Raw genomic sequence first — 27,864 nt, 5'->3', positions numbered from 1 at the left:
CGGGGAACGTTTGGCAAAAGAAATATTTCAAATACTATAGGGTATAATATTTTAGATTCGATTTGGCAGGCAATTTCAAAAATAAAATATTTTCATTTTCAAAAATCTGAATCGAAGAATAAAATATCGGTCGATGTTGACGATGCGAATTCCTTATTTGAAATAAATTCACAAAACCGCAACGCGATCGAATTGTTTAGGAAAAGAGGATCGATGAATTTTCGTCCGAGACACGTACGAAAAAAGTGAACTCGTTAACTTGTTTCGCTTATTACCGTGAACGATCGGAAACCGGACGAGGGGATTGATGCACTGACAAAGTAAGCGAAACGAAAAAATAGAATCTGGAAGGTCGGGCGGGTAACGCTGATGGCGAATAGAGCAAGGATAGACTAGACACGAGCATACATTTTGTAGCCCTAATTATTGGTTCCGCCACGATTCCGTGCCGAAGCAAAAAGATAACAGATGAGAGCGATCAATTTCGAAATTACAGCCCGATACCACGGAAAAATATTCTCGCGTGAAAATGGCCGCGCTGTTTAAGTCGAACGAAATCTCTTCGCTGCGGACGATTAACTTTTCTTGTTTGACTTTAGTTCCTTTTTGTTTTCGAATGCAAAAGAATAATGACAAATCGCTTTAAGCAGATATTCGAACTTGTATCGGAATGAAACACGTTCGAACGTGTCGCGGAATGTTCTTAATTGATTTTACCGCGCCGTGCTACGTACGCACGTGGGAAAGGTTAAAAATCGGTGTTACGGGGGTTCGAAGCACAGAGGGGTTCCGGCTGCGTTATAAGTTAGCAGGCGCCCGAACAATTCGCCGATGGCACGATTGTTCTGCGGTTGAAAGTACCGAAAGTACCAAAGGTTTTTAAGCGAAGGATTATCGTTCCGCTACTTAGGAAGAATTTTCGGACGATGGCGAGGCGATCCCGAAATCCAAGACGGCTGCGTCCGAAGGGAATGACAGAGATCGGGTTGCTCCAGACCACCGTCGTGCTTGCCGCAAACTTTATCCTACCTGTTTTCGCTAATTGAGCGAGTAAAGATGTAACTGGACCTTACGCCCCTCAGGTATTTGCACCCTTTTCGTAGATACGATCCGTTCTTTTCCCAAGATAAGTTTACGATAGACCGACCGCGTTCCTTGTTGCAGACGTGTCTCGTCCGATCGGTTTAAGAATCTTGGAAAAGATTCGCCGGTTACACTGTCCGTCGCGATGCTGCGAGACAATCGAATCTGTTCCGACTCGTACCAACGACGGGGCAGTCTCGTGTTAAGTAGACGCACAGTGCTTCGCTTGTACACGGGACGATTAATTTCGGTGTAAAGAACAAATGATTCTCGAAGAATCACGACAATGATGATTGATTCGCGTCGATCGGGCAAAATTCCTCCTAAATTCTTGCCGCAAAGAAGCGCGAGAGCAAAAAATGATCAAGCGTTACGGAAATGCGTTAACAACCGTTTGAATAAGAAAGAAGGACAAATAAAGGTTCGTTCCGCTGTGCGACGGTAGCGACGGTAGCGACGGTAGCGAACCTGTTAATGTTAACCGAACGAAACAGGGACGGACTATCCGCGTATCGTAGTCTGGGCGCGGGTAGGTCTGCCACGTGGAACGGTTTTACCTCTGGAGCGCAACATCCTATCCCCCGGAACGTTTAAAGTCGTCCCGGATCATTACGAGCGGTACTGCCGGTAATGACTGTGCGGTTCTATACGGCCGATCGTGTAGATTGGAGGCGCCGGGTCACCTGTTGCGCTAGCCGTGCACGTTTAGTCGGGCTTGGTTCGGGCTGGCCTACACCCCCAGAAATGGTGGGGCACGGTGCCGCGATTCGATTGGTCGTGCGGCACGTGCTGCACGAGAGTGCCTCGCTCCGAAAACGCATAAATCCGCCGGCATTGTACCACTCTACTTCAGAACCACCCCGACGGTCGATCCGGCGCGCGTGTACGGAACCCCTTTCGAAGAAGAGAACCGCCGCCCCACCGCCACAGACCGGTGCCACGGACACACCCGTTTTCACCTTCTCGAGCAAGACGAAGCAGAGCAGAGCAAGGATACCGCGCGCATCACGGCCGAACAGGACGTACGGAGAAAAGCCGTACGTTTCGTAATTGGTGAATCGGTTACAAGTGGAAATTCGGTGGAGGTAGCTCGCGCGGAGGACACGAACGACAGAGGTAGAGTCGTTAACGATCTCTCCGTTGTTTCTGACCGATCTTGGGCTTCGCGGAGCATCGGTCGTCCGCGACGCGCTCGTCGTCCGGCATGGAACTACAGGAGATGTTTCGCTACGGATACATGTTTCCGCCCAGGGAGGAGGAAGCGGTTTCCTGCGCGTACCTGGACCTGCCCAACTACCCGTACTCGAAGACCAAGACGAACCTGCCGCCGGTGAGCACGTTCACGGTGCCCCGGTGCATCGTCTACGACAGCAATTGCAGCGACGGCTGGCACACGCCGAGTCCGACGGCGAGTTTGCGGTCGGTCAGCCCTGCGACCACCCTGTCGATATCCTCGGAGCCGGACACCGTCAGCACCAGCCCGGTCACCTATCGGCTGCTGGGCTCGGTGGACCATCTGGGAAAAAGGTACTCGACCTTGAGGAATCTGTCGGCGATCGGATCGCAGGCGGCGCAGACCGGCACGATCGATCTCGCCGAGGGTGGCAACAGCACGGACGCGGACACCGACGGGACCGACGGGACCGACGGGACCGTCGACGCCGAGGCCGAGGGCGAGCCGGACCTCGCGAAGAGCTCGCAGACGCGACGGGACAGTGTCGTTAGCAACTCGAGCAGTGTTTCGGACCGGATCGTGGACGGTGACAGCGAGGACGACGTCGAGACGAGCGACGGTCCGGACCACGCGCGATCCGACACCGTCGAGATCGACGGGAACCGGGACGTGGTCAGAAGACGGGGCAAGTACGTCAGCTCGACGATCGTCAGGAAACGCAGGCTCGCCGCGAACGCCCGAGAACGGAGGCGAATGCAGAATTTGAACAAAGCGTTCGACAGGCTGAGAGCCTATCTGCCGTCTCTGGGCAACGACAGGCAACTGTCCAAGTACGAGACCCTTCAGATGGCACAATCTTACATCACCGCTCTCTACGACCTGCTACAATGAAAATCGTGAAACGTTTTCTTAGAAAATTTGGCGCGCGCGCGCCCGCGTGCTACCGCTTTCTTGCGCGGCAGATAGGAAATTGACAATTTTGTTGAACGCGGAATCGCGAGACTATCGAGCGAACGAATAAACTGCGATCGTTTGTATTTAGGAGGTATGTGATCTATGGACTGAGGCTGTTTCATTGAGCGTACGTTTCACTTGATTTTTTCTGTAAATATCGTCGGGATATGTTCCCGAGACATTTCGTTATTCCCGGTTCTAGCGTACGCGTAACGAAGTTTTTCTTTTTAACGTAATTCTTATCGCCTGCGGTACGGCGAGAAGATACCTACATCTATTTATACAACTTTTGTAAATAAAGGAAATGTAAATTTTGTAATATAGCGACGCATAGATGTGTAAGCTTTAAAGCATAATTTAGTATTGCAACGAAACTCGAACAAAGTCGTGTACCTATAATTTATTGATGCGCTTTCCCTCGAAACTGGAGCGCCATGTGTTAAATAATAAAATTATTTTATACAGTCTTGAAATCATATTTTACGCTCACCTCTAACACGAACGAACGATCCAAAACGCAAAGATCAACCCTGCGAACGCTACCGTGCGAACTTGTCGCTCTCTTAAATCCTCTAGGTTCTTTCGAGCGCTTGTATGTTCGTTTTTGTTGAAATGTTCGCGACAGAGCAAAGTTTCTTTTGCAATTGCTGATATCGAATTCGTAGTACGAGGCGAAGTATAATTTGGGACGAAGGGAAAACAGCATCATCATCGGTGGTCTGGTTGTCACACGAAACCCATGCGACGGTGCCCGGTTTCATTGCAATTTGAGAACTAGCAGCGTCCTTCGTTCGACGATGACCCTTCCCTCGCCCTCTTTCTCTTCGTCTTTTCCACCTTTATCTTCGGCATTGGCATCGCATCGAACTTTCCTTATCCTTATTCAATTAATAGTCGTTCGAGCTCGACCGTTTCGATGAGAACTGGTTGCGCGTCTCCGGAATTGTAGGAAATTGCAATTAACGCGCTCGCTGCCTACCACCTTCGCGGATATCGCAACAGGCACCGGGGCACGTTTCGTTTCAAAGAAAATAACAAATAATGGCGTAAAAAATTGATCGATTCATTCTTGCAAGGGACAACGTAACAATAGCACGGGAATATTACAAACGTGTATATATTATCTTGAGGTAAGCGATAGCTTCGTGTAAACACAACTATAGACGTATTGTTTGATTTTTAAATATCAAACAAATAGGTATGGCGAAGATAAAAGGAAGAGAAAACATCTTCACCCTTTCCGATGATCGTTATAATAGTTAGAGTAAACTTTGCTGTTGTATCCTTACGTGCGACCCGAGCCACAGTTGCACAGAAAGTGCAAAAACTGCCAGGGATACCCGGGGAAGGGGAAGGGGTAGGGGAACAATTGGTTTCGACTGCGCAACGAAGAATAGAAAAATACACAAACCGCGGCTTGTATTCACAAAAATTACAAGAAATATCCCTCTTTTAACGAAATATAACTCTTTTTTCGTCAGCTTTGAAACGTGTCGCTACAGCACCAGCACCACCGACATTTTCAAGAGGTTTCAAGTTTGTACATTTATTTAAAGATTTCCAAACCCTCTCGGAGCATTACGTGAAATTCGTTATTTTTCCTCAAAGTTTGAAGATTTGAAAAATATGAGTGGCCGCCATACATATGCTAGTTATGCACCGCAGTGCCGTATAGTTTGTTAAACGATTTCGCGAATTTTCGAAAGGGGAGTGGTTCTCTTCCTAATGCCACGAGACGAAGAAAAATTCGCGGAGGATGCGTATCGGTAGGCATCGCCTACTGCGCGAGCGACCGGTTCAAAGTTAAAATCGATCTTGATACGGACCGGCAGCACAGGTGCGGTAGGCATAAACAGCCGAATGCGCGCCACCGACAAATTTCAGCCGGTCGATTATATTTATCGCTTGATTCCAGTCGGCAGATTACATTATTTCGATGTTTAAAGCGTTACGCCTCTGTCCCGTGTGTTTCCTCGGCGAAGATAGAAGTTTCGATGTGGTGGCGGGTCTCGACGACAAAATATTCAGCAGGGTTTCGAGATCTCCACGCTAAACGGACTCAAATAAAGCAATCTCCACGATCAGACAACGACGACGCGGCGGCGTTTGTCTTTCATCCTCCATTTTACTTCGGCCCGTTCCCACTTCTGTCCAGCTCCCTCCACGCAACCCCCCATCCCCATCCCCAACCCTTTTGAGTATTTTGATGACAGTGGCCACTGGTCACTGCTTGCGAATCCAGATTTCTCCTCTTTGTCGTGGGAGGGGACGGGGTCGACGGGGGACGACGGGGGACGACGGGGGACGACGGGGGACGACGGGGACCACGACGACGACGACGACGACGACGACGACGACCCTTTTGACAAAGTGGAGGCGGTAGTCTCCTGAAGAATTAATCGCATTCAACAATATTTACGTCCATTCGTCTACACGAGATTCCCTCCTTTTCCTTGGTCTTTCTTTTGCCAGTTTTGTTTTTCATCCGGCTGGAATGGACTGGACCAGGTCAGCCTGCCGATTCTCCATCTATTAACCAGCGAAGAAAGATGTCGCACGATTTCCATCGAACGTGTCAAGATTCTTACGGTCCACCTTTGTTCGAGACATTATTCCTGGGAACGTGGAAGAAGATATTATTCGATTAATATTCTGAATACGATTGTTGAACGAATTATCCTGGCGTGCTATATAAATCTGCTAGATAAATATTCTTATAATATTGTCGCGGAGTAAATTCCCAGTTATCGTACGTTGCGAGTTGTTGAATATTCTGGTCGAGGATGTGATAGAAGAGACCGAGCTCCTGAATAAACCATGGGAACACAACTTTTCAATTGTCTCGACAAAGGTGGTCCGAATTGCGCTAGTTTGTCACGTGACGAGTGAGCTCGATCGAATGTCGTTGACGGAATGCGATTGATTTATGTGCACCAGCCAGGCACCAGGCCGCGCTTCGTAATTCCCTACTTCGTGTAGCGAGCGAATCGCATAAAATACCGAGCGAGCGCTTCCCCCTTCAGGTTCGATTTTTATCTGATCTTACATTTTAATTGATATGTCGACGAGACTGAGCGGAAACGGAACAGTAGGGCCAAGACGAATAAATATCTCGATTGTCAATTCCATACAAAGCTTTCGAGAGAATTTGGTTCCCCGGGCATAAGCGACTTGCCGGGCAACGAATATGTTATGCGGCCAACGGATAACTATAACGTGCTATTTCTTGTACCGATATTATTAGAGAAAACCGATTGGCGTGCCAATACATTTTCTTTTTTTTTTTTTTTTTACGACTGCATTTTGAGGACGAGCTGCGAGTCAAACGTAGCCACGATGCGACTTTTCGCATTGAATACAACTAAAAAAAGAAGAACCCGTATTATGAAAAATCACGAACATGGGTTGCAGCCTGGGCGGGGTGATATAGTTCCGTCCTTATTTCATCGTTCCGATCAAAGGTAGGAGATCCTTTACCAATTTATGAGCTCGACGGTGAGCCCACAGGGTCATCAAATCTCTCACAATGGGCGGTCGTGTTTTTCGTTGCCTTCGTCAGGATCGACCATACTTTCTACCTGCGTTTATAAGCCGGAAGCACTCGCAACACCACGCACCTAGGTTCGGACCGTTTAAAAAGATACTACATCCGTATCTTCGAACAATATACAATATTGTATAGAAAAGATTGTTGGTACCGCATTCTTCCTCGACAATAGTTTTTGCCGAACTTCTCTCCGACTTCTGAAAACTTTACCCTTCCATTACGCCATGCAACTTCCAAGCAAAAGAGCCTCGACGAAATATAATTGAAATCGTTCGAGTACAAGGTACATTCTAATATGGTATATATGCTGAATGTTTCTAATTTCGATAATGAAAATTCTAGAATCTAGATTTAAAAAAAACATTTTACAACTCTTCGTCACAAGTTCGAATAAAAAATTGGTACGGTATCTGCAACGTTCGTTACTGGGAACGTTGGCTTCCTTACGAAATCTATAGGTATAGTTAACATACTGCCGAAGGACAAGGATAAACAAAATGAAGGGTCGTTGGAAGTATTATCGCTGTTTGATTAAACGAGATTAATGCCCCCGGGGGTTGTTTCAAGTGGCGTGCAAAAACTAAAAGTAAGCTCGTGTCGCGTGTGTCGAACTCTGCCCCTTTCTCTCCCCCTTTTTTAACTTTCCCATCCGGTTCTCTCGCTTCGCCCCTGTACCCACGCTCGACCCTCTTCGACGTGTTTTCAAACCCGTGCAACCTCTTTCAAGAGCGAAAACCCTTCGATTACATTAAGCGGATTTCATTCGATCGTGGACCGGCCGAACAAACAAATCGGTTGAACGGACGCGTTTCGTTTCGTTTCGTTTCGTTTCGTTTCGATTCGATTCGTTTCGCGTACGATTGTGTGCCGGTGGTATTGTGCCGTGGTGCCGCCGGAGAATAGAGCTACCTTTCCGAAAGTTTTGATTTATAACGATGCGCCGGCGTCGATTCGAATCATCAGATCCACTTCGTTTTCCTCGTACTAGAAATGTTGATCCTTCGTATCGTTTCCAAATAATACAAATACACTGCTGGAGAAAATGATGGCACGCGTATGTTATCCTTAATGTCCCGTAGATTGCATTTTTCTCAACGAAACACAAAATATCGCAATTGTCACGATGCAGGAGGAAGGAACCTTTTAGGCCACCTCGCTGGCTTTCTGAACAAACAGAAGAAAACAAATCTTGAAAACAAAATGATGTTTGTGAGTTGTCTTGCTATCGACGATTAGTTTCGTGTGCTACAATTATCGTTAAGACCAACTAGCTCAACCCAAATCAACGTGGATCGCAGCGAGAAGTCGAGAAACGCTCTGAACAACTTTTTCCTATACATGTTACCGCCGGACAACCTTCGTTTACGGTTATTCGATTTTTTAATATCCAACCCCTAATGAACGGAACAAATGATTCTTGCCGATATTCCCATAAGTGGTAGTGCAATTAGCGGCAGGAATCATCTGCTCCTGAAAGTCTGTGAATAGCGCCACTAGACTGTAGCGGCAAAACGCTCAAACTGTTAGCCAAACGTTACCGACCGAGTAACCGACATTGGTGCCGCCAGCGCCACCCAGCGGAGGAATCCTCAACACTATAATCGGTTACAAACTTGGGCGTTTCGCCACTACGAGCTAATGGCGCTGTTTGCAGATTTTTCCCGAAGTTGTACGTGGCGCCACCCAGCGGGGGAATTCTGAACACTAATCGGCTATAAGCTTGGGCGTTTCGCCACTAAATATTAGACTAGGGGGCAGCACTATACCGGGACACTAAAATCCCGGGCGTGATCACTCTCATTTCCTCTTTGTGCGTACCAAAAATTAGTTCTTAAAAAATTACCGAAGTTTTGTAATCTATAGAGTGAATTAGTCCGTGGCTGAACGCTATTTCCCTCTTTCTCCGTCTCTGGCCACGAGGGCAGCAGTGCTGCAGTAACAAATAGTCAACCAATAAAGTCGAGGAGAAATTTTATTTCCCTCTTTATCGTCGCGTTTCGTTTCCTAAATTTCGCGACACTACGGAGAAATACTGTAAATAAGTTGTTCTTGCTGTCATCCAATGAGACGGTACATCAGAAAGAAATATAAAAGAAAACAATTGTTTTATATTCATCTAGATTTAGATCACCCAAGTGATTACATAAGTGCTACATTATACGATTTCTGCAACTTCTTAGTAACGATAAATAAACCCACAATGAGAACATATTGTATAATTATGATTGACTTAAATATATAAAATAATATCTATATTAAGTTCCGTCACTTTTATAGAACATCACAATGAAACGGAAAATTAACTTAGTATTAAAATTGATCTCTCTTTGGTATTTAGCGCCCTCTTTCTTCTTAACTTATTTAGATGGCGCTAAGGAGATGCTACGAAACAGAAATTCGAGTATCCTATCTATTCCCTGTCAATTGTAACTTCTCCTCAGATTGATTCTCTTCGGTTTCGCTGTTCTCGAGTACTCAAAATCCTCTTTAAGATATTTCTTATTGCCTTTATTCACCTGGAAAAGGGTAGTTCTACAGTTGTACGTGCATTTATGTAAGTCAAAGAACAAATATCTTTAATAGCTGTTCAATAAATTCTGGTTTTCGAAACAACTGGAACCGTCGCGCAGAGTATAACATTTTCATAGATTTCAGCCATCGTGGTCTCATTACACGACCTTAACCTTAGAAATAATAGACTACTTAAAATATACGTATTTTATAGAAATTTCACATTATCGACGTAATATCCAAGTATTCAACAACTATAAATTATGATATCAAACGGTATATTTAATAAAAGGCGCCATTTGATAGTGAACTGCCAACAGCAGTTCTATGTAAAGTTGAATGTTACGTTCCTTGTCGTCGTATTGCAGTCCGCTTGACCCTATAAAATCTACAATTTCGAAAAACATTTTTAAGTATAATTAACGACGAAATACATTTATATATCCGACTTAAATATCAATATTTTACCATAGCAAATATTTTTCAATGTCTGAATAATATGTTAGTAACAGATATAGCACAAGGGGTAAAGCGGAAATTTGTTTAAACGTATTTTTAATATGACCTTGTTTCTGGGCTAAAACAAATTTTAGGTTATTTTATATTAATAGTACTGAACGTACTTATGTTACTAATAGTACTTGATATAAGCAACATATATGTAGTTATTTGTGATTTATGAGATATTCAAGACGTTATATCTTGAATATCTTGAGAAGGGGCCCTACTCAATTTTATTTAAATAGTGCGACATATTACATTTTTTAATAGCTCTTATACAATTAAAAGTACCTAATGTTTTCATAAAATATTTTTTTTATTTTGTATAATCAAAAAATTATAATGAATAAGTAAATTCAATTGTTACAATAAGCACTGATAGAAATTCGAAAATGTCATTAGCAGTAGATGAATGCAACATAACCAAAGAACAAGTTGCTACTTACCAAAGTTGCTATTTACCAAATATTTCCATGCAAGGAAACTAGGTACAATGTAATTCCATTATTAAGATCTGTTTGGAATTCTTTTTAAGATAAAGATTTTTCGAATTGATTATTCTTACAGACAATGAGCAATTTTCATTCGATATAATTTATTGCATTTCAATATAATAATTATTACCTGCCATATTTTTCCGAACAAGACATACACTAATACATACATATTAATTAAAGACTGTACTTCTAGAAACCGATCACGTCCGATTTGGCTGAAATTTTGCAAATAACTTCATTTGACATAAAAAACAATGTTTGCAAGAAGGATTTTTGGTCTGGGTTAGATCTGAACCTAAGTTTGGGCTTTTAAAAATTTTAGATCATAATTTTCAAGTTGTCAAAAATCCTTCTCGTGAACACAGTTTTCTATACAAAATGAGACTTCTGATTTTAAAAATTTTTCGGTTTTCGAAAGTTTCGCTTAATTAAATATAACAGCATAGATAAATATATTCGTGCTATTTTTTGCTCACAATATTTTATTGATGCGTTTTTATGTCCATTGATATCCATTGGTAAGGTATGAAAACAATTTTTTAGAAATTTATATATAAAGTAATGTTAGGTCAGCAAGAAATGTGCTGATAGTGGTTTGACTAGTTTTGTTATGTCTTACAAAGATATAATAGTTCAAAATATACATAGATATAGATGCTCCTGCTGTTCTATGCTTATACTGCTTAAAAATGCTATATCACTTTGTTTGGAAATCAACTTAACACTTTACCGACTGGGACCAGAATGATAGGATTTTCAATAGTTGTTCAATACCACTATTGAAAATCCTATCATTCTGGTTCAAATTAAGCATTTTGGTACAATACATTAATGGAAGTAACTTGTTGGTTCACAATTAAATTTAGATTGTTGTTGCTCTTGAAAGATCCGCTAAAACTTGTTTAGCCACAGTCTATGGGCTTTAAAAAAAATTATGTAATAATCGCTGGCAGGTAAAATGTGTTAATATAGGTAATGGAAATAATAATTAATATTCAAATACAAATTATAAATAGAAATCATGCGTGTGTTGGCATTAGAAATGTTGGATAATATTTAACATGAATCAAGTTGTGTGTGACAGAACATAGTGACTAGATCAGATATATGATCATTGTATTGTATCAATCAAGAACTTCCAATTATGATAGTTATTAAAATTTCAGAAGGGTATTGTATGAGTCAAAAAATAGAAAAACCAATATTGTCAGGTCAACGCATAAAGACCAGAAAAAGAGGTATGCTTTAGTAATAATAACATCTTCTTTTTTTTTTTCTTTTTACAATACTTAAGAGCATAATTAAAGAAAGTTAATTTTCAGATGAAAAAGAAAAGTATGATCCAAACGGATTTCGAGATGCTATTATACTGGGTTTGGAAAAAGCTGGTAACGACCTAGACGCGATTTCGAAGTACTTGGATGCAGCTGGTTCAAAATTAGATTACCGCCGGTACGGGGAAGACCTATTTGACATCTTAATAGCTGGGGGTCTTTTGGTTCCTGGCGGTTTCATTGTTCAAGATGGTGACAAACCTGTTAAAACTACTGCTTGCGTCTTCGAACAGCCAGAAGATATGGAATCAATGCGGAACTTTGAACAAGTAAGCTAATCTTCATAACATATCTTTGTACAATGTTCAATATAATTTTATTTTTAGGTATTCGTCAAACTTATGCGACGCTATAAATATTTGGAAAAAATGTTTGAAGATGAAATGAAAAAAGTATTGGTCTTTATGAAGGGATTTTCTACTACAGAAAGAATAAAATTAGCCAGAATGACAGCTTTGTGGATTTCTAATGGTTCCGTACCACCATCGGTTCTTTCAGTTTTAATCAATGAACATCTTGTCAAGGATAATTTAGCACTAGACTTTTTATTAGAAGTCTTTGTTACTTGGAGGGATGAGAAGGGCTTGTCTAGTTTAATGACTGCATTGAAAAGGGGCAATATTGAAAGAAGGTACAAAAACGTTTTGTGCAATCTGATATTATGTATTATATTATATAATACCTTGAATCTATAACTTATATGATTGTTTTGTTCTAATGAAATTGTACCACCCAAGGTTAATGGAATTTGTACCACCCAATAAACGAACAGAGGAGTATTTTCGATCTGTATTTGAAGCTGTTGGTCTCGCAGATATTGTAAAATTACATAAAGCTCAAGCAAGTCAGGAAGCAAAACGAGATTTACAACAACTTTTATTGGACGATTTAGCCGATAATCGCCCTATGAAAGATATCATAATTGATCTCAAAGAAATGGCACAAAGAAATGTCATTCCTGAACATGAAGTGATCGGTCTGGTAAATGTGGCTTTATTATTAATTATTATACATTCATTTTACAGCTTACCTACCGAAAACTTTTTAATAGAAGTTTTCATGACCGTGTTGTGAAAAAATGTTCTTTTAAATAATATTTCGAAAAGAAATGACAAAAGTTACACTACTGAAAGCAACTTCTTGGTACATGATCGAAATTGTTACTGCAACTAAAAACTTTATTATAAAATCTTTAGGCTTGGATACTGTTATGTCGTCAATATACTATTCTCATAACTAGTAATTAATTAATTACTATTGGTAAATAATTGTTTAGTAATTGTATTAAGATTAATATACATTTTCAGATTTGGGTTGTTGTAATGGGTCAAGCCGAATGGAACAAAAAGGAAGAGCTGGTAGCTGATCAAGCACTGAAACATTTAAAAGTATACACTCCACTGTTTGATGCTTTCACTGTCACTGCCAGATCTGAGCTAGCACTTCTTCTCAAAATTCAGGAATTCTGTTATGAAAATATGAACTTCATGAAAGTCTTCCAAAAAATTGTTTTACTATTTTATAAAAGTAAGTTATACGAGACATAAATGATTTTATACAGGTTTTATGAAAATTTCTTTATTTTAATCATGGATTTTCATTTAGCTGATGTAATATCGGAAGAAGTGATTTTAAAGTGGTATAAGGAAGGCCATTCTGTCAAAGGAAAACTGCTTTTCCTGCACCAAATGAAAAAATTCGTAGAATGGTTACAGATAGCCGAAGAAGAATCTGAATCAGGAGAAGAGGAGGATGGAGAAGAGGAAGAAGAAAAGCAACAAAAGTACTTGACTTTAATTCATAAGAGGCTCTGCGAGAAAGCTATTTTTCGAGTCTAAGATACTGTAATAGAATCAGAAGAGAAGTACGGAGAAGAAAATAGCTGTCTCGTTGATCTTATTGTGTTAATTATTGATTTTGTCTTGTTTATTACATTAACTACATTTCTTTCGTATTTCAGGATAACATAACCTTCATTATCAGAATCTAACTTTTGGATTTCATCCAAAATTTAAAAAATTAATTAGGCATAAACTACAATTGGATTGTACTGACAAATAGAAATTTTGAAAAACCAAAGTTTGTATTATTGCGAGGCACAGTATGACGAAGTACATAAAACTTTTTAATTGTTAATAAACAGGAATCGACATTACCGGCATCCAATTAGTGTGAGAGATAAAATGTAAATTTGCAATGTCCTTAAATTGTATTACTTTAAGAAGAAATATTTTGTGTTACATTTTTATAATACCGCAACAAAATATATACAGAATAACAAAAAAGTAATTGAAGAATAGATCTTTATCCCTGTGTGTGCATAATTTTTAGACCCTCTTTCTTTGTATGAGAATATTGTATTAGTTTATAGAAAATATATTGTCAGGTGATGTTTAATATTTGAAGTTTTGGTAAATCCTAACTTCCTGTAATAATGTTAACAAACGATTTTAAGTTGTGTAATTATGGAAATATATTTGTCTTTGCATTAAGAGGTATTTGCAAGAAAATGTTTTACTTCAACGCCGAACCATAATTTAATATTAACTAGAATTTAGTTTGTTTGGTCGAATAATAAAAATTTGCACAAATTATTAAAAATATTTTGAACTCTACTTACACATAACGTATTAAATATTATATTTTAGACGTATTACTTTATAATTTGTGTGTTAAAAAGTATAATTCTATTGTTTATATATAACTCGTTGAATTATTTTTAACTTCCCATCATTTTTCATGTTAAAATGTTTTTTTTTTCTCAGGACATATTTCTCAGGATATATTTCTAAGGACTATAAGTACTAAATAATAATTAAATAATTACTAATAATATCGCAATCTTGTGCGAAAACAAAATGGGAGCGTAAAGTAAATTTATTTTTTAATTGAATTAGATTAGTTATTCAATAAAATGTTATTTTCAATGACATTGAAATGTAGTTTATGTATATAATAATTAAAGAAAGAAAGGTTATGTAGTCTTTATTTAAAAATTACGAGACACATACTCATTCGTGTAATATATATTAGTAATTTAATTATATATTTACAAATATCATAAAGCAGAAATATATTTACATTAATAAGAAAACTGTTTGAAGTGATTAATTAAATTTTGTGCTTAAATTTATACGTTCTCACATCTGGAATAGGTTGTTTCTTAATTAACGTTTTTTCTTTCATGTAAGGTAGTAAAATTTCAGGTATCATAATACGAGAATGTTTTGTTTGATATGTTTCACAAAGTGCAATTAACATACGCGGTAATGCACAAGCAGTTCCATTTAGGGTATGCACATGTAAACATTCGCCATTTTGTGTTTTATATTTTATGTTAAGTCGTCGTGATTGATAATCTGTACAATTACTGCAACTAGATAATTCTCCATATAATTTTCTTCCAGGCATCCAACCTTCCATATCAACTTTCCTAAATTTGATAAAATAATAAATTAAAGGACTGCAATCAAACATGTCTAATATATACATAGTAAAAGTTTATGCAAATCCACACTTTTATACATAAATCTAAAGAAATTGAATTTAATGAAAATGTATATAATTTTGTAGTGTAATAGGGCCACCTTTTACATACCTGTATGCAGGAGCTCCTAAATCATTTGGCGGCATATCAATTATTTGAAAATGTAAATTTAAAGAAGAAAATAAATTTTCTTGAAAGTTTTGAAGTTCCTGGAATTGGTCCATAGACTTCTCTTGTGCAGAGCAAACGAACATTTCAACTTTTGTAAATTGATGAACCCTGGTGACATACAGATAAATTGAAATAAAATGTCCAAATTATAATTTATAATTTATTTGTACATTGGCAAATAATAAGTTTTAAGAATTGCACAATAATGGGTTACATTAACAACGCTTCCTGTAATGAAAAAAATAAGAAGGTTACCTGTATATTCCTTTTTCTTCTAATAGATGAGAAGTTTCTGCACGAAAACATCTGCTTACAGCAGCTAATTTTAAAGGTAATTCTTCAGCAGGAAATGTAGTATTCATAACTTTATAGGCTAACGACATTTCAGCTGTTCCAGACAAACTGTAACTATCTCCATAGGATGGACTTAAATTATACACAAGAGTTCGTCCATTATCTGATATTAATCCACATCTTTCTATAATATTAGTAGGAATAATGTCAGGTACTGAAACAAGTTTAAAGCCACTCTTCAATAATTGTTTAACTGTGTAGTGTACCAATGCTTCTTCTAATTCTGCTAAATCTCCTACAAATACATATCCCTTTTGTCCTATCAAAGGAGATAAAAATTTGCTTTTCAGTAATTTCAATGGTATAGCCAATTCTGTGAATTCTTTTGGTTCAAAATCAAATTCTGGTTTATATCCACATTCTTTTAGCACCCTTGGTTCACTACCGTAAGATAGTACAAGTGGGTCTGTCTGATTTGGTATTTTACTTAATTCACATAAAAATGATTCTTTTAATTCTGGTTTTTGTGACAACTCAAGAACCTTGTCGATATCTCCAACACCTTTTCTTGCGATTATATTATTAAAAATGTCATCTCGATTAGCTGGATCGCATAAAAAGCTTATGTTGTATTCAGGCTCTGGGATTTGTTGCATTAAGTATGTATGATTTTGTATAGATCGTTTTTGAGACTGTAATGGAATGAACATAATCATTTATAATTTACGTATATACATAATGAGAAAATAAAATTTATAACATACCAAGTCACGTGCATAAAATCGATGATTCTTAATAAGACGATGAAATCCTTGTTTAAACCACATTTTAACTATTGAATGATGTCAATTTAGAGTGTTCCAATATTTCCTGTGTATATGTATACATACATATATACATAGGTATACATGGATACAGTTGATAATATTTCATTAACCTACGTAATGTATATGCATTTGTATTTTTTATACACGTAATAACCAATATCACACTGTTATTACTATTACTACTACATATGTCCAAATAAAAGAAACTACACGATTTACAATAACATTAATAATTGAAATATTGTTATCAATTTTACGACCGGTTTGCGGAACAACTTATCTCTTCTGCTTCCATATACAAAATCATTGTTATGTACATACATACAATTTATATGTATGTATGTAGCTGTAATAACATAAAACTTTCTTGATTAGGACTTATGTGCTTAGTTTGTAAACAATATTACATATTAAGTAAATACTATTAGTATTAAATCTATGTATTTAAATTTTGTTCTATTTACATAAATTCGGTTATTTACATAAGATTTATGTCATCAACAACTCTTCGATTATTAATTATATTATCATAAGCACTTGTTAATGAAATAAAAAGCAGTAAGTACCACTACGTATTTATAAAATATAAAAAAAACAAATAGTTTAATTATTAATGGTAAGGCTTTAAAGTAAAATTAAAGTTAACCTATTTAACATCGTTCACTTTTTAATTCAAAATTGAAAGTAAAATTAAACGATACGAATATTATAATTCATGTTATAATGCTTAAATTTGTAAATAATAACAATTCCAGATCATTATGGGACTCCGTATGATATCAAGGAAATGGTCTTCCCTACGTTATTTTCTTTCTAACCATTGCGAGCTTTGGAATAAGACTAGAAATTTAAAATATTTTGGAGTTAGTGTTTTTACAGCTGTTATGGTTTATAATACGTCTGGACAAACTGTTTTCACAGCACAAAGTGAAGTAGATATTACAAAATTTATGGCACAGCCTATCACTGATATTGAAGAATTAAAGAAAAATAATAGTATGAGGAAAAGAATGGAATTATTGGTAATGAAAACTCAAGCAGACTTTTGCAAATCTTTAGAGTCATTGGAAGATCCAGATTATCGTTTTGAAACTGATAGATGGACCAGAAAAGAAGGTGGTGGTGGAATTACATGTGTTTTACAAGATGGAACCGTGTTTGAGAAAGCTGGTGTAAACGTATCTATTGTTACTGGTACATTACCACCAAGTGCTATACAACAAATGAGAGCACGAGGAAAGAAAATGCAAGAAGGTTCTGTACCATTCTTTGCAGCTGGTGTAAGTGCTGTAATACATCCTCGTAGTCCTATGATTCCCACAATACATTTTAATTATCGTTACTTCGAAGTTGAAAACTCAGATGGCACAGTTCAGTGGTGGTTTGGAGGTGGTACTGATTTAACACCCTATTATTTAGATGAAGATGATGTAAAACATTTTCATCGTACTCTAAAAGCTGCGTGCGATAAGCATAATTCATCTTATTATACCAAATTTAAAAAGTGGTGTGATGATTATTTTTTCATTACACATAGGGGAGAGCGTAGAGGTGTGGGTGGTATCTTTTTTGATGATCTCGATGAACCAAGTCAAAATGAAGCATTTCAGTTTGTAAAGTCCTGTGCAGAAGCTGTAATTCCTTCTTACATTCCATTAGTAAATAAGCACAAAGAAGATGCTTATGGATATGCTGAGAGACAATGGCAATTATTGCGTAGGGGAAGATACGTTGAATTTAATTTAATATATGATCGTGGTACAAAGTTTGGTCTATATACTCCAGGTGCGCGATATGAGAGTATATTAATGTCTCTACCTTTATCTGCTAAGTGGCAGTACATGCATGAACCAGAACCTGATTCAAAAGAAGCAATACTTACTGAAGTGTTAAAGAATCCTAAAAATTGGCTGAATTTGTGAAAATAGCCACAAAAATACCCACTGAAAGCAGCTATCAATAATTTTTTAAACTCAGTCAAAGTTTTAAACTCTTTTTATATTTCATACATGTGAAAAATCACAGCATAGTTAAAACTCTAGAGTCTAGAGTAACAACCAAGTGTACAAACATACTGCGTATACGAATTGAGTATATATGCATACAAACTAATTGTTTAAGGAACTGGGTGCTAAGCATGTGTAAAAATTGGTATATTTTATATGCAAATAATATTTACATACAATGAACATGTATGGTGTATATATTATTTTGTAATGTACTTTTAAACATTACATAAAATAATTTTACTAGAATAAATGTTGATTTACACAAGTATTGTTTAATATACATATTTATTTATATTAAAAGTAACACTGCAAACTATGTACAATATACAAGATTTAAAAGTAAATGCATAAATTATACGATCCTTGTACATATAAATATATAGTACACAATATAGTTGTATTATAAATACGATACAATCTCAATTTACGTGTTAAAATATTCAGTCTTAAAAACACACTTTATTAGCGGCAGAAGATATCAGTACTCCACGAGGATATTTTTGAAAGCGATATACAATGTTACGTTACAGTTATAAATTACATAAAATATTACAAAGAGATCAGTACAAAAGTATGTATAAAAAGGAAACGAATGTTAATAACTATATTATTTAACTATATAATTATACAAATTTCGATTACTTCTGTTTTTATATGTATAATGAAAAGACATGATTATAAAATTAGGAGAACTGGTTTCAACGAATAAATGTGGTTATTAATGTTAAAAATTCGTTAACTATGTATATGTACACTTCCATGAATAAAAACATGTTCTAAAAGTCATTTAAGATGTATACACTTCTCTTATGTTTTTATATTTATAAACAAAAATATATGGAAGATATTTGGCATTTTTGGAAAAGATATTAGTAGAAGATAGAATACTTTCTATACAAAGAATAATTTTTGTCATCATAGGAACTATACTTTATAAAAGCAGTGACGTAATATAATAAGTCGTCAAATTTCTTAGATTTAATAAAGTGTAACTGTTGTCTTGAAATTATGCTTGCTTTTTTGAATATTTTTACTAAAATAAATGTAGGTAAGTTATTTGTCACGTGTGAGTAAACAGGTTTGATTAAACGCTTGTTTCCTTCTTAGCAACTTGTAGATAAATGTTTTGATTTTTCAAATAAAATTTGCTGATCTCAGTCTGTTGTATACTGTTTAAGTTCGTATTTTTGTTCACATTTTCTATATCATTGTTTGAGTCAAAATTTTTTACAATGTTGCAAGGATTTGACATAAGCAATTTGGTGTCAGTTAAACAATTGATAGTCTTTTCTTTAGACTCTTGTGGCACATTAGTGTGATTTCTATTGGATAATGCGATTTCAGCAGGGAAACAAGAATTGTATTCTTTTGTGCATGCATTAGACGACTTAAGTTTCAATGTTTGCTCTAAATTGGGTGTACTTTCACTAATTAAGTTCTTCTTTGCAGAAAATAATTCAGACTGATTAAGTGATTTTCGTGAAACAGAAACCCGATTAGACAAGATTGAACTTGCAGTACATTGTGCGTTTATTAATAACGATTTAGAGTGTTCACATTTTTTTGAACTAATGAAAGACGCAATGTCATTTAGTGAATTACAATAATTATTTTTTAAAGGTTTTGCAGTGTCTACTGGAAGACAGAACATACTATTAGAGTGAAATAAATGTTGTAAGTTACTTTTTGAGTGTCGTTGTCTTGTTTCATAAGATTCATTCATGCTTTGACATCTTTTTCTTACAAATTGTTCTTCTACAACCGTTTCTGCAATTTCATAAATTTCTGGTAAATTATGATCACTTTTTTCGCTGGTCATTTGTGTAGCTGATTCTATTTCAGAACTATATTCTAAACTACATTGCTGCGAAACATTTCTCAAGTGTTTCTCTTCGTCACTTTTAGCGTCTACGTCTGAATCATGTGACGTAGTCTTCTGCAATCTGCAATTGTTGTTGATTTTATTGACATTTCGAAGAAGACTTTCTTGGCCAATAACAAACCGCATTGGGACATTTCTTTCTTCCGACATACTGCCACCACTATCCGAGAGAATGTTAACGTTTTTAGTATCGTTTATTGGATTCAATTCGACATGAATATTTGTATTATTTACTTTTGCACTAGTACTTAGAATAGTTTGACCTATATTACTTTCTAATTTTGCAGTAGATCGCGGTGCAGACATACAACTGCCAGCGTCACTAGTAGCACCGCCATCACCTTGTTTTCTAGGACCGAGATTATTATTCTTTGTATGACGGCGTTGCTTTCTAAAGAATTTCCTAGCAACGCCGCTTTGATGAGGATTATAAAACATTTCAACACAAGTCGGTTCGGTATACGTTGTAACAGAATTATTAGATCTATATTGTTGTCGGTGTAATACAACTAAATTTACATTTGCTACTTTCCTAACGTCAGGTAAAGATTCTCGATTGCTCAAAGCGTCTATAAATTTAAATGCATTACACGTTTGTGACCTATTCGTACACCTCGACGAGTTAATGGAATTGGAGTCAGATGTTACTTGGATTGCCTGAGAATTAGATAATGGCGGCACTAAATGCTGTGCCAGAGGATGCGTTGGAATTACAGGATTTGTATCAGAAATGCTTCTTGTTCTACAACACCGGTTCTTTCGCTTTTGAAGCCAGCAACTCATTTTCAACCATTCCGACTTAACATCGTTTCGTACAATTCCATAAAAAACAAGTACAAAAATACCAAACGAACTTGAGAAGAGTGAATATAGAACGGAGAATATGATTTCATCGAACAACATGTACGAGCTGAATGGTTTTGCAGTCGCTGCTGCTGCAGTGAACCATGATATTAGATATAAAATAAACATAACTATTTGACCTCTTAATTGTCTTATTTGAGTATGTTCAGGATCCACAATATCAGAAGATATTTGCGCACTGTGTATGCTATTTCTATTTATAGGCATATTCGTGCTTGGTTCCAATAATTCTAAGTCCATGTTTTCTGTACCTTGTGTACCTTCGAACGATTGAGCAGTCACATCTTCGTTTTGAAGTGCACATTTAATAAGTAGATGGAAAATAATTAAGTATACAATTAAAATTGCTGCTGGAAGAAATAGCGCAGCCAAAGCAGGACCTGATGTAAGAAAGCAATAAGAATGTCCTGCATATTCCTGCAGATTTATTGCTCCAGATATACCACAAATTATCATAGCTATACCCCAGCCAACTAAATAAATGCCTAGCAATGGTTTCGGTATTGGTTCATCCGATAATTCATTATTTTGAATATCTTCAAGGTCTGGTTTTGAAAACTGATTGTACATATTACTGCAAATAGATTAGATTTTTAGATAATGTCGATTAATATCATTGTAAATATAATACATAGTGTGCAGAGTTCATTAATAAGGACTTTGATCTCATATATATGTATAAAATATATCTATCAAACTATTGTAATGCTATCAAAGTTTTTATTGACTCACTCTCTATGTATAAAGTAGTATTTGAGGAATGCAAAAAGTAATTACCTTGCAGTTGCTGCCATCCATAATAGACAGCACAAAGATAAGTAGTGAAGCGTTAAGCCAACTCCTTGACAAATTTGAATGTTTTCCGTTTGATGAATGCCAACAGTATAAGAAAATGTTAATAATGCTACGGCAAACCAAGTATTGATAATACAGTGTTTTGCTTTTTTTGGCATCGCGATCGACGCGTAACAAATAATATACGTGACAGAGATAATAGTTAAACACGTTATTGTTACAGCACTTCCAATATATATTGCAGGATTTAAGTACCTAAATTTTGCTCCAAGTAAACTAAAAAAGAAATTATGTTGTAATTTGGAGAAAATGTCAAGATGTCATCAAATACGTACCTACTGCCACTTCTATCCAGATAAGATATATCTTGCAGAATCCCATAATATCCTAATCGATTGCAATGAAATAATATTAAATTGTTTAATTCACTTCTCAAATGACAACCATCGCTCGTCCATCCACCTGATTTATCAAGTGTTTCGTCCCAAACCATGGGCTGTAATCTCTTGCCAGCATAATAATAAGTTGGAATTCTTAACATGATGTACACAGGCTCAGTTAAATTTTTTACTGACATTCCAACTGAAAATTTCGTCAATTTTATACATTGCTTTCTTTTAAGAGTCATGCATTTTTTCATGAATACATATTACCCATACATACATAATTTGCTTCCAATAATACACGATGTAATATCCATGTTGTTATTATTATTATCATTATTATTATTAATATTATCATTATTATTATTAATATTATCATTATTATTAGGGAAGTTACTATCAATATTGTCGCTAATAGGAAATAATTTGCTATTGCTATATACAGAAATCATTAGTTGGTGAGTAATGACTTCTTGCGAGTGTTCTAATAATGATGCAGGCAAATGTATTGAAGCTTCAATTATTTTGTCTTTCGTATTAATTGGAGTAGTTCTATTGTTTGTGGTGCACTGTAAGAATTTTGATTCCGAATCACTAACAAAAGCAACATTAGAGTACCATGTACATATTAATCCAGTAAAACTATTGCGTTTTATCTTAAATTCTTCCAGGGCTATGTTTTTTCTGAATGATTGTACTGGTGGAGTAAGTTGCACAATCTTTTCCACTGTCTTTATTAATCTTGTGCATGATTTAAAAGAAACTTCTGCTGTTTTTAATAAGGTTTTTGGTAAATTAGTCACAGTACTGATAATATCGAGTAATATAGTACCAAGATCCTTTTCTTCAACTAAAAAGTTCAAATACTTTTCCATAGTTTGTACTATAAAATTTACTTCGATAGGATCTTGTACTTTTATGTCTTGTCCTGTGTAATTTTTAAATTTTTTTGCAGTTTCCAATAAATTGATCTTCGCAAGAGAAAGATTAACCTTAGAAAATTGTTCTAAGCTTTTCGTCGTCTGGGAGATATAGGGGCACAGTTCTGTATTTAGGTCTTCCCAATATCCCGTGCTGTTGCAATGATAAAATGCTTTCGAAGGCATTTGCGTTGAACCTGAGAAATGATTGCCTTCGCATGGCAATTCTGCTCTCCATCCCACCACAGTTTTTGGCCATGTGTAAACACCTTTATTATTCTTAGTTACTGCAACACATTCATTTATTAAATATTTACTTGTACCGATTCTAAGTACAACAATGATTGCCACTTTTAGAAATGAATTTGCACTTTCGAATTGGTGGAAATTTGTAAAAAACAAATATCACAAAATTGTTTGTAATTCTACAAATTTATCTTACCTGCTAGAGGACAATAACGGGTTTGTTCAGAAATGACAATCACGCTAATCGATTTTGTTCTATTACCATTTACTGAAAGTAATAAACATCTCCACTGTCCATTATGTTCATCTTTAACTGAAATAATACTAAGTGAACTGAAAAAATAGTGATATAACTATGTGAATGTACGCAAATGAAAATATTGATTTAGTTTTGTATTAAATATTAGAATACCTGTCTACTATTCCGCTGTCCTTAAGATATCTATTATCAATTTTAATATTAGATAAACTTTTCTGTGGATCTGAAAATGCATTTAAATCCATAACACTACCAGTAGTATTATTAGGATACCATAGCCAACTTAATTTTGCATTTTTATCCTCTGTAATACTCGGCGCTCTACACTTTAGAGTTAATGAATCTCCAGCAAAAACAACTTGATTGTGAATAGGTCGAAGTTCTATTGTAGGAGGTGACCACTGGCATTGAATATTTTCTGAATATCTTAATTTTTTTATAAATTCTCCTTTAATATTTTCAGGAGACGAACATTTTGGGGCATTACTGAAACATTAAACACAATTCATTGCATGTATATCTGTGAAAAATGTAGTAAAAGTAAGTTTGGTGAACAAATATACATTACATTAATTTTACTGAACTCTTATGAACCCAATCGCTAAACCAATATAATTCACAATCACATTTCCATGGATTACCAGAAAGGTCTCTAAAACAGAATAAAGTTGATCCTCCTTACATTAAGTATACAGACTTAAATTATTATTACTTTATTGTATAGGTCAATACTAGCGACAAAGTCAAGTTCATAGTCTCTGCTCCAAGCAAAGTTAATGATTAAAAAAATTGTCTGATAATTTTATTAGGACTTTCTACATGCCTACACAGTTTTAAAAAATTGAGATTTTTGGGTTCTCAAGGTTACTTTGTTAACACTAGATTGCCAGATGAAAATGAAGGTATCTGCAATGAAGGTATCCCTCTCAGTGATTCCCTATGACAGATTTGTGATATTGAGGGTGATCAGATACCTACCTCCGTAATTCTATTAAGAACCAACATATGTTTAAAAAAAAATTACTTAAATTTTTCTATATATATAGCAATAAAATCGTAAATGAGACAAATTGACTCGCTCTAGCAATCTAGTGTTAAATAGAGGAGAGGTATATGTCTAAATCTGGTTGCTAGAATCACCTTAAGTACTATTTTCTTTACTTACAACTGTTTTAAAGATTTAAGTCGATAAAAAGTGCCTTCCTTTAAAGATATTAACTTATTTTCATTTAATTTCCTAAAATATTTGAAGAAATTAATACTTCTGAATATTCCTAAATGTAACTTAAGACATATATAATTTATGACTTAATAACATATGGGTAATAAACTTACAGTCTTTTTAAATTGGATAATTTTTGAAATGCATAAACATCTATGGATAAAATTTGGTTCTCACTTAAATCGCTAAAATTAAATGTAGATGTAGGATTAGTATTTGTTTCTAACCAAATAACATACGAAAGTGATAGATACCTAGTCATTGGATTTTGTTAAACTTTAATAGAAAGTATTCTAACAAAAAATTTGACAGTTATGATTGAAAAAGTTTAGATCTGAAGGGCTACACACTCGAAGGGTTAAAATACATTTCTCTGAGTGAAGCTGCTATAGCAGTGCTTGTTCAATAAAAAATATGGATTAAATATCTTTATAAAAATTACTTTCTATCAAAGTTTCATTGAAAATAGCTTATATCGGTTTTAATTGCAAGAACAAGTTTTAACAGTAAGTATTCTCACAGTCTTTCTAAATTTCCAAGACCATTCAAACAACCTTCCCCAATATGCGTTATGTTGTTTTGTGATAAATCCAACCGTTTAAGGTTTGTTAAGTTCTGAAAAATGTCAACATCAATGGCAAAAATATTATTTTTGCTCAAATCCCTGCAAAATATTATTCGATGAGCAATGAAACAATTCATAGTGTACACTGTAGTTTAGAAGTTTTATATATATTTATTATGAAAAATACTCTGTGCGCTCTTACAATTGCACTAATTCCAAACTGATGCTATCAAAATTAATATTTTTAATATCCTGCAATTCGTTGCTGCATTTAACACGTAACCATTCTGCCTGTGCACCTAGTTTGCATGTACAATATTGTGGACATGTTTGTACTGTTTTTCCTCTTGCTTGGGTTAAAATTAAAAACACAAGCGCAGCTCTCATCATTAGGGGAGACTTTTATCTATATTATAACAATAATAATAAAACCAATTTAAAAGATAAATATGAAATTATGAGTGTTTGTTAAAATGTTGTTTACGAAGTAGTATTTTTAGCGATAAAAATAAACTAAATATTGAATAGAGTAATTATAACTTCTTTTGTTTACAGAATACAAACTACACTATTGCTAAATATACATATAATTTTCAATCATAATCAACTATGCTCGTCATATAAAAACGAAAATAAAGTAAATATTTTTTGTTAAGGTATACAGTACAGTTATGAATTGAAAATACTTACAACATGCACGATCACGGTAATAATTGTATTTGTCACATTCTTGTAATGTCAAACTTTATATGTTTTTCTCAGATATTGTCCGAGACTGTTTGCAAACATTCATTGTAAATAATCACAGAGGTACAGAAACATTGTCACAATAAGCACCGCGATCTCTATGAACTGGAATAAACTATCGGCTACATATACAGAAAACTTTCGATAGTGGTTCTGTCTCTCGACAGATTTGAAGCAGAAGCAAGCTGTGTTGCCAGTGTTGCGTGAGTTTTTCGGGATATCATACAATTCGTTCACGTTACAGATATACACAGTCGAAACCCTTAGACCTTAGACCATCTGATAATACCAGAGAGGATAGGAGAGTGTTCCCGGTACCAGTGCTGACCCCTAGTCTAGGTTTTAGCCTGGATCAGACTCTACACGCCGCAGCCATTGCATGCACTTCATTTTTCTGTTTACGGTTCTGAATTACCGACTCTGTAGAAAATGCTCTGGTACGATAGCGGACTCTATTGAAATGGAACGGTCAGCTAGTGAACCACATGACGTTGCAACACAAAACCTGTGTGTGTCTGAGAAAGCTAGATTTTACAGCGTTGTCAGCTTTAAAAGCACAATGTTGCCGCATTATATTTGTACAAAAACTGTCGATGCTCGCATTCGCATTGAAAGCTTTCGAACGATTTCTTTCCTGCTTTCCGGAGCTGTCGACATTCAGAGGCATAAGTACTGCTTGTTAATTAAAACAGGCATGACCTAACGATGGCCCGCGCAACAAATACGGCTGCCACTCCTCTTCGCCTGTTCGGCGGGTCAGTCCCCACCATGTCCACTCCGCTTTTCCTTCGGCATGTACATGTGCATGAATACGTAGTAGTGGTGAGTAACCTGCCGGTGCAGCGGTCGTGGGCCTCGTACCAAAGGAAAAGTCGGAATGGACATGGTGGGGGACTGACTCGCCGAGTAGGCCAAGAGGAGAAACAGCCGCTGATCTGTTCCGTGTGGTTCCGTGTGGTTCCGTGTGGTTCCGTGGGCCATCCTTAGGAATGCCTGATTAAAGTATAGAATTTACAATCCTAAATCATTTCATTAAATCCTTTTAATCTTTTTAACCGTTTATGCAAACATAAAATTGTTAAATGTTTTATGTACGTTCGCCTAAGTAATCTACAGAACAACAGTATAGTTTTAAAAATTATGTTTTGCACATATTGTTAACAAATGTTAATATATCAACATAATTAATTTGAATTTTAATACAAAGGGTATTATGTATATTCCGACACGCGACGTTCGATATGGTCGTGATTCAGCATCAGAGACATCATTGTATCGCATAGCGTATTGGAATTTCCTAACTGAACCCAATTATATTTATTATTAACGTTATCATAATGATATCATCACCTATAGATTGATCATTTTTTCCCGATTAAAATAAGCCCAAACACGGCATAAATCGGATAATAATATAGCCAGGTTGTAACGAGAAATATCATGAGAAACATTTTCGGCGACAAAATCTCTCTATGGGACCATATGGGACATGGGTCCCGACGAATCTGAAAAGTCTTGAGCTCGATGAATGTGGCATTTGTTTTCGCACACATAAGAATCATCGGAGCTAAATATATGTATACATAATCGAA

The 27,864-nt window shown here is 36.1% G+C and overlaps 5 protein-coding genes and 1 long non-coding RNA gene across 6 annotated transcripts; 3 read left to right on the top strand and 3 right to left on the bottom strand.

Moving 5' to 3' along the window:
- Positions 1–2,287: 2,287 nt before the first annotated feature.
- Ato (atonal) lies at positions 2,288–3,148 on the top strand. The gene has a single exon (XM_076799191.1). The coding sequence runs from the start codon at positions 2,288–2,290 to the stop codon at positions 3,146–3,148; it is 861 nt and encodes a 286-aa protein (XP_076655306.1).
- A 6,007-nt stretch (positions 3,149–9,155) lies between these two features.
- On the top strand, positions 9,156–14,099 carry Kra (basic leucine zipper and W2 domain-containing protein kra). The gene is made up of 8 exons (XM_076799859.1): positions 9,156–9,312; positions 11,434–11,505; positions 11,590–11,870; positions 11,928–12,232; positions 12,339–12,582; positions 12,909–13,128; positions 13,207–13,384; positions 13,562–14,099. The coding sequence occupies exons 2-8, from the start codon at positions 11,445–11,447 to the stop codon at positions 13,569–13,571; spliced, it is 1,299 nt and encodes a 432-aa protein (XP_076655974.1). The 5' UTR covers positions 9,156–9,312; positions 11,434–11,444; the 3' UTR covers positions 13,572–14,099.
- LOC143360740 (uncharacterized) lies at positions 9,215–10,772 on the bottom strand. Its single transcript, XR_013083337.1, has 2 exons — positions 9,738–10,772; positions 9,215–9,657 (listed from the first exon to the last, which is right to left on the bottom strand). It is a non-coding gene; the product is annotated as an uncharacterized LOC143360740 (long non-coding RNA).
- A 548-nt stretch (positions 14,100–14,647) lies between the features above and the next one.
- Serrs-m (Seryl-tRNA synthetase, mitochondrial) lies at positions 14,648–16,682 on the bottom strand. The gene is made up of 4 exons (XM_076799611.1): positions 16,318–16,682; positions 15,515–16,245; positions 15,200–15,367; positions 14,648–15,034 (listed from the first exon to the last, which is right to left on the bottom strand). Exons 1-4 carry the CDS (start codon positions 16,378–16,380, stop codon positions 14,713–14,715), a joined length of 1,284 nt encoding a protein of 427 aa, XP_076655726.1. The 5' UTR covers positions 16,381–16,682; the 3' UTR covers positions 14,648–14,712.
- A 68-nt stretch (positions 16,683–16,750) lies between these two features.
- On the top strand, positions 16,751–18,653 carry Coprox (oxygen-dependent coproporphyrinogen-III oxidase). Its single transcript, XM_076799612.1, has 2 exons — positions 16,751–16,938; positions 17,136–18,653. The coding sequence occupies exon 2, from the start codon at positions 17,142–17,144 to the stop codon at positions 18,300–18,302; it is 1,161 nt and encodes a 386-aa protein (XP_076655727.1). The 5' UTR covers positions 16,751–16,938; positions 17,136–17,141; the 3' UTR covers positions 18,303–18,653.
- Positions 18,654–19,116: 463 nt separating this feature from the next.
- On the bottom strand, positions 19,117–26,547 carry Remo (Remoulade). Its single transcript, XM_076799610.1, has 12 exons — positions 26,216–26,547; positions 25,728–25,931; positions 25,481–25,624; positions 25,074–25,145; positions 24,904–24,975; positions 24,307–24,390; positions 23,892–24,224; positions 23,676–23,812; positions 22,594–23,520; positions 22,266–22,512; positions 21,913–22,206; positions 19,117–21,709 (listed from the first exon to the last, which is right to left on the bottom strand). Exons 2-12 carry the CDS (start codon positions 25,913–25,915, stop codon positions 19,474–19,476), a joined length of 4,734 nt encoding a protein of 1,577 aa, XP_076655725.1. The 5' UTR covers positions 25,916–25,931; positions 26,216–26,547; the 3' UTR covers positions 19,117–19,473.
- Positions 26,548–27,864: the final 1,317 nt, after the last annotated feature.

This window comes from Halictus rubicundus, chromosome 13, assembly GCF_050948215.1.
Source record: "Halictus rubicundus isolate RS-2024b chromosome 13, iyHalRubi1_principal, whole genome shotgun sequence".
Taxonomy (NCBI): Eukaryota; Metazoa; Arthropoda; class Insecta; order Hymenoptera; family Halictidae; genus Halictus; species Halictus rubicundus.
This window is presented reverse-complemented; position numbering and strand designations above follow the sequence as displayed.

Coding starts and splice junctions, on each gene's coding strand:
- Ato (XM_076799191.1), top strand. CDS start 2,288: ATGGAACTACAGGAGATGTTTCGCTACGGATACATGTTTCCGCCCAGG.
- Kra (XM_076799859.1), top strand. CDS start 11,445: ATGAGTCAAAAAATAGAAAAACCAATATTGTCAGGTCAACGCATAAAG. Junction 12,233..12,338: donor AGGGGCAATATTGAAAGAAG/GTACAAAAACGT, acceptor GTACCACCCAAG/GTTAATGGAATTTGTACCAC. Junction 12,583..12,908: donor AACATGAAGTGATCGGTCTG/GTAAATGTGGCT, acceptor ATACATTTTCAG/ATTTGGGTTGTTGTAATGGG.
- Serrs-m (XM_076799611.1), bottom strand. CDS start 16,380: ATGTGGTTTAAACAAGGATTTCATCGTCTTATTAAGAATCATCGATTT. Junction 16,246..16,317: donor GATTTTATGCACGTGACTTG/GTATGTTATAAA, acceptor ATTCCATTACAG/TCTCAAAAACGATCTATACA. Junction 15,035..15,199: donor TTAGGAGCTCCTGCATACAG/GTATGTAAAAGG, acceptor TATCAAATTTAG/GAAAGTTGATATGGAAGGTT.
- Coprox (XM_076799612.1), top strand. CDS start 17,142: ATGGGACTCCGTATGATATCAAGGAAATGGTCTTCCCTACGTTATTTT.
- Remo (XM_076799610.1), bottom strand. CDS start 25,915: ATGATGAGAGCTGCGCTTGTGTTTTTAATTTTAACCCAAGCAAGAGGA. Junction 24,976..25,073: donor TTATCCAATTTAAAAAGACT/GTAAGTTTATTA, acceptor CAAATATTTTAG/GAAATTAAATGAAAATAAGT. Junction 22,513..22,593: donor TATTATTGGAAGCAAATTAT/GTATGTATGGGT, acceptor CGAAATTTTCAG/TTGGAATGTCAGTAAAAAAT.